Genomic DNA, 2747 nt, shown 5'->3' on the forward strand with positions numbered 1-2747 from the left:
CATAGATAAACAGGTTTAGGGTTAATCCTATTGATTGCATGTTAGTCAAAAAGCGCACATGAATACGATCAGAATAAAGTAGAGGCCTATTATTAGGGCAGATTCAATCTCTTTTAGGTTGGATTTGTACCTTCATCCCCGAACCCTTATTTGATTCAAGACCTTATGGAGTTGACGATCTCATGGATCGTTAAGGGGTGTAGCCTTCACCCTGTGAATGGTTTACAAGTTCCTAAAACTTGTTGGCGGCTCTTTTGCTCTATCTTCTTCCCTTTTGGACGCCACCGTACTTTAGTGTATGATCACAGTGGGGTTCAAGCTAGGGGTTAACGCTTGAAATCTATTCCCTACAATGTGGTATGGTAGCCCCATCTAGGGGGTTGAGACAGGGAGACCCTCTCTCTCCTTATCTTTTTATTCTGGTGGCCGACGCTTTTTCTCATATGTTACATAATAAAGTTCGGATGGGTGAACTACATGGGGAAAAATCAAGTAGGAGTGGGCCTGCTATCTCTCATTTATTGTTTGCAGATGATAGCTTACTTTTTGCTAGGGCGACTCGACGGGAATGCGAAGTGATAGTTGATATACTCAACAAATATGAAGTAGCATCTGGTCAGAACATTAATTTTGAAAAGTCGAAAGTGTCGTTCAGCAGAGGGGTAAGTTTGGAGCAACAAGATGAGTTGGTGGATTTCCTTCGTATGCGCACGGTTGATCACCATTGCAAATATTTGGGAATTCCCACGATAGCCAGGAGATCAAAGAAAGCAATCTTTAGAGCACTTTTAGACAGGATATGGAAGAAATTGCAAGGTTGGAAGGAAAGGTTACTCTCGAGAGCTGGGAAAGAGGTACACCTTAAAGCGGTAATACAGGCTATTCCCACTTACTTGATGGGCGTATATAAATTCCCAACTTCATTTTTTCAGAGTATTCGATCGGCTATGGCCAATTTCTTTTGGGGTCATACCGGTTCGGAAAGGAAAATTCATTGGAAGTCTTGGGATGCTATGAGCACACCTAAATGTCTTGGGGGTATGGGTTTCAAGGATTTAGAGGTCTTTAATGTGCCTCTACTTGGTAGACAGGCTTGGAGACTCATTCATAATGGAAGCTCCCTTTTCGGTCGTGTGATGAAAGCAAAGTATTTTCCTAATAGCTCTTTTCTTGACTCTTATTTGGGAGTTGCGGGGAGCTACTCTTGGAGGAGTATTTGGAGCTCTAAGGCTCTCGTGAAGGAAGGGTTGATTTGGCGTATAGGCAATGGCACAATGGTGAATATATGGAAAGACCCGTGGGTGGCGGATGGAGATGGACGGTTTGTCACAAGTGGGGAGGTGGCAGGTGTGACTAATGTATGTGATCTGGTATATTTTTCGAGAATGGAGTGGAATGCAGAGATCATTTCCGCTGTATTTAATGAGAGAGACAAGAAGTGTATCCTTTCGATCCTATTGAGTGAGAAAGCCTCAAGGGACACCATTACCTGGGCTTTTTCCAACGATGGCCTATACTCGATTAAAACGTCATATATGCTGGGTAAAGGGTGCGACTTCGACCAGTTTCACAAAGCATGGGTAGAAATTTGGGGATTGGAAGCTTCTCCGAAGGTCAAGCATTTTGTTTGGAGATGCTGCACAAATACGCTGCCAACAAGGGGTTTACTGAAATACCGCCATTTGATTGAAGAAGCATGATGCTCTTGGTGTGGAGAAGAGGAAGAATTTGCTGCACATGCTCTCTTCGAGTGCGTGCGTGTTCACGATTTATGGACTGACAGTGGCTGCACTGCTGCTGTTCCTTGCGCAGGAGAGTCGATGTGTGACTTAGTTGAGAGATGGGGGCAAGATCCAGCAGCGAGCTGCGATTTTGGCGTGGGTGATTTGGAGGGAAAGGAATGAGAAGTTTTTTGCTGATACTACTACTCCTAATGAGGTACTGCTTGCGAGATTTCACAGGGAAGTAGAGGACTTTGGTTTATATAATAAGAAGGTTTATGCAATCACAGCTAGCAAACCAAAGTCAAGCAGTAATAAATGGTGCGCACCCCCATCTGGATTTGTTAAGCTTAACTCTGATGCAACCTTGAGTGATGAAGGATGGGTTGGAATGGGCGTGGTGGCTCGCGATCATGAAGGCAATGTGTTGTTTGCTGCTTCTCGCCGAGTTAGAGCATGGTGGTCACAAGAAATAGCGGAAGGGAAAGCGCTCCTCTTGGCTGTCAAGTTAGCAAGGAAGCACGGGTTTGAGCGTGTAATTCTAGAGTCAGATAGTCAGCTTCTCATTAATCGCCTTAAGAAGACCTCGGTGTATCTCTCTGATTTCGATGGTGTCCTTAATGATATTCTGTCTTTATGTAGTGTTTTTACTTCTTTATCTTGCTCTCATGTGAAAAGGGATGGCAATTTTGTCGCTCATCACCTTGCTAAGCTAATGTCGTTTGGGGTTGAACAAGTTTGGGTTAATCATTGTCCTGCAATGATTTCACCTTATGTACTCTCGGACACTTAGTCCATGAATTAATGCATTAGCTCTGCTTTCCCTCAAAAAAAAAAAAAAAAAAGGAAGTCTAGCAACTTGGCCATTACAGGCTACATATTAGTAATAGTATTATAATTAGGTTTTTATTTATTTATAATCTAAGGGAGAGTTTGGTTCGCAGAGTAGTATGGGTTTGGAATTAGGAATGAGGTTCAGGTGGTATCGGGTTGGAACTTGATGCTTAATACCACCACGTGTTTGGT

The 2747-nt window shown here is 43.2% G+C and overlaps 1 protein-coding gene across 1 annotated transcript; it reads left to right on the forward strand.

Annotated features, from left to right (window-relative positions):
- Window positions 1-464: 464 nt before the first annotated feature.
- Window positions 465-2514, forward strand: LOC110708880. Its single transcript, XM_021887103.1, has 2 exons — window positions 465-1613; window positions 1834-2514. The coding sequence occupies exons 1-2, from the start codon at window positions 465-467 to the stop codon at window positions 2512-2514; spliced, it is 1830 nt and encodes a 609-aa protein (XP_021742795.1).
- The last annotated feature ends 233 nt before the right edge of the window (window positions 2515-2747 follow it).

Source organism: Chenopodium quinoa, unplaced genomic scaffold (genome assembly GCF_001683475.1).
Source record: "Chenopodium quinoa cultivar QQ74 unplaced genomic scaffold, ASM168347v1, whole genome shotgun sequence".
Lineage (NCBI taxonomy): Eukaryota > Viridiplantae > Streptophyta > Magnoliopsida > Caryophyllales > Amaranthaceae > Chenopodium > Chenopodium quinoa.

Excerpts from the sequence above, each read along its gene's own strand:
- LOC110708880 (XM_021887103.1), top strand. The coding sequence starts at position 465 with ATGGGTGAACTACATGGGGAAAAATCAAGTAGGAGTGGGCCTGCTATC. Across the intron at positions 1,614-1,833 it reads GATTGGAAGCTTCTCCGAAG|TTGAGAGATGGGGGCAAGAT; the intron begins GTCAAGCATTTT and ends TGTGTGACTTAG.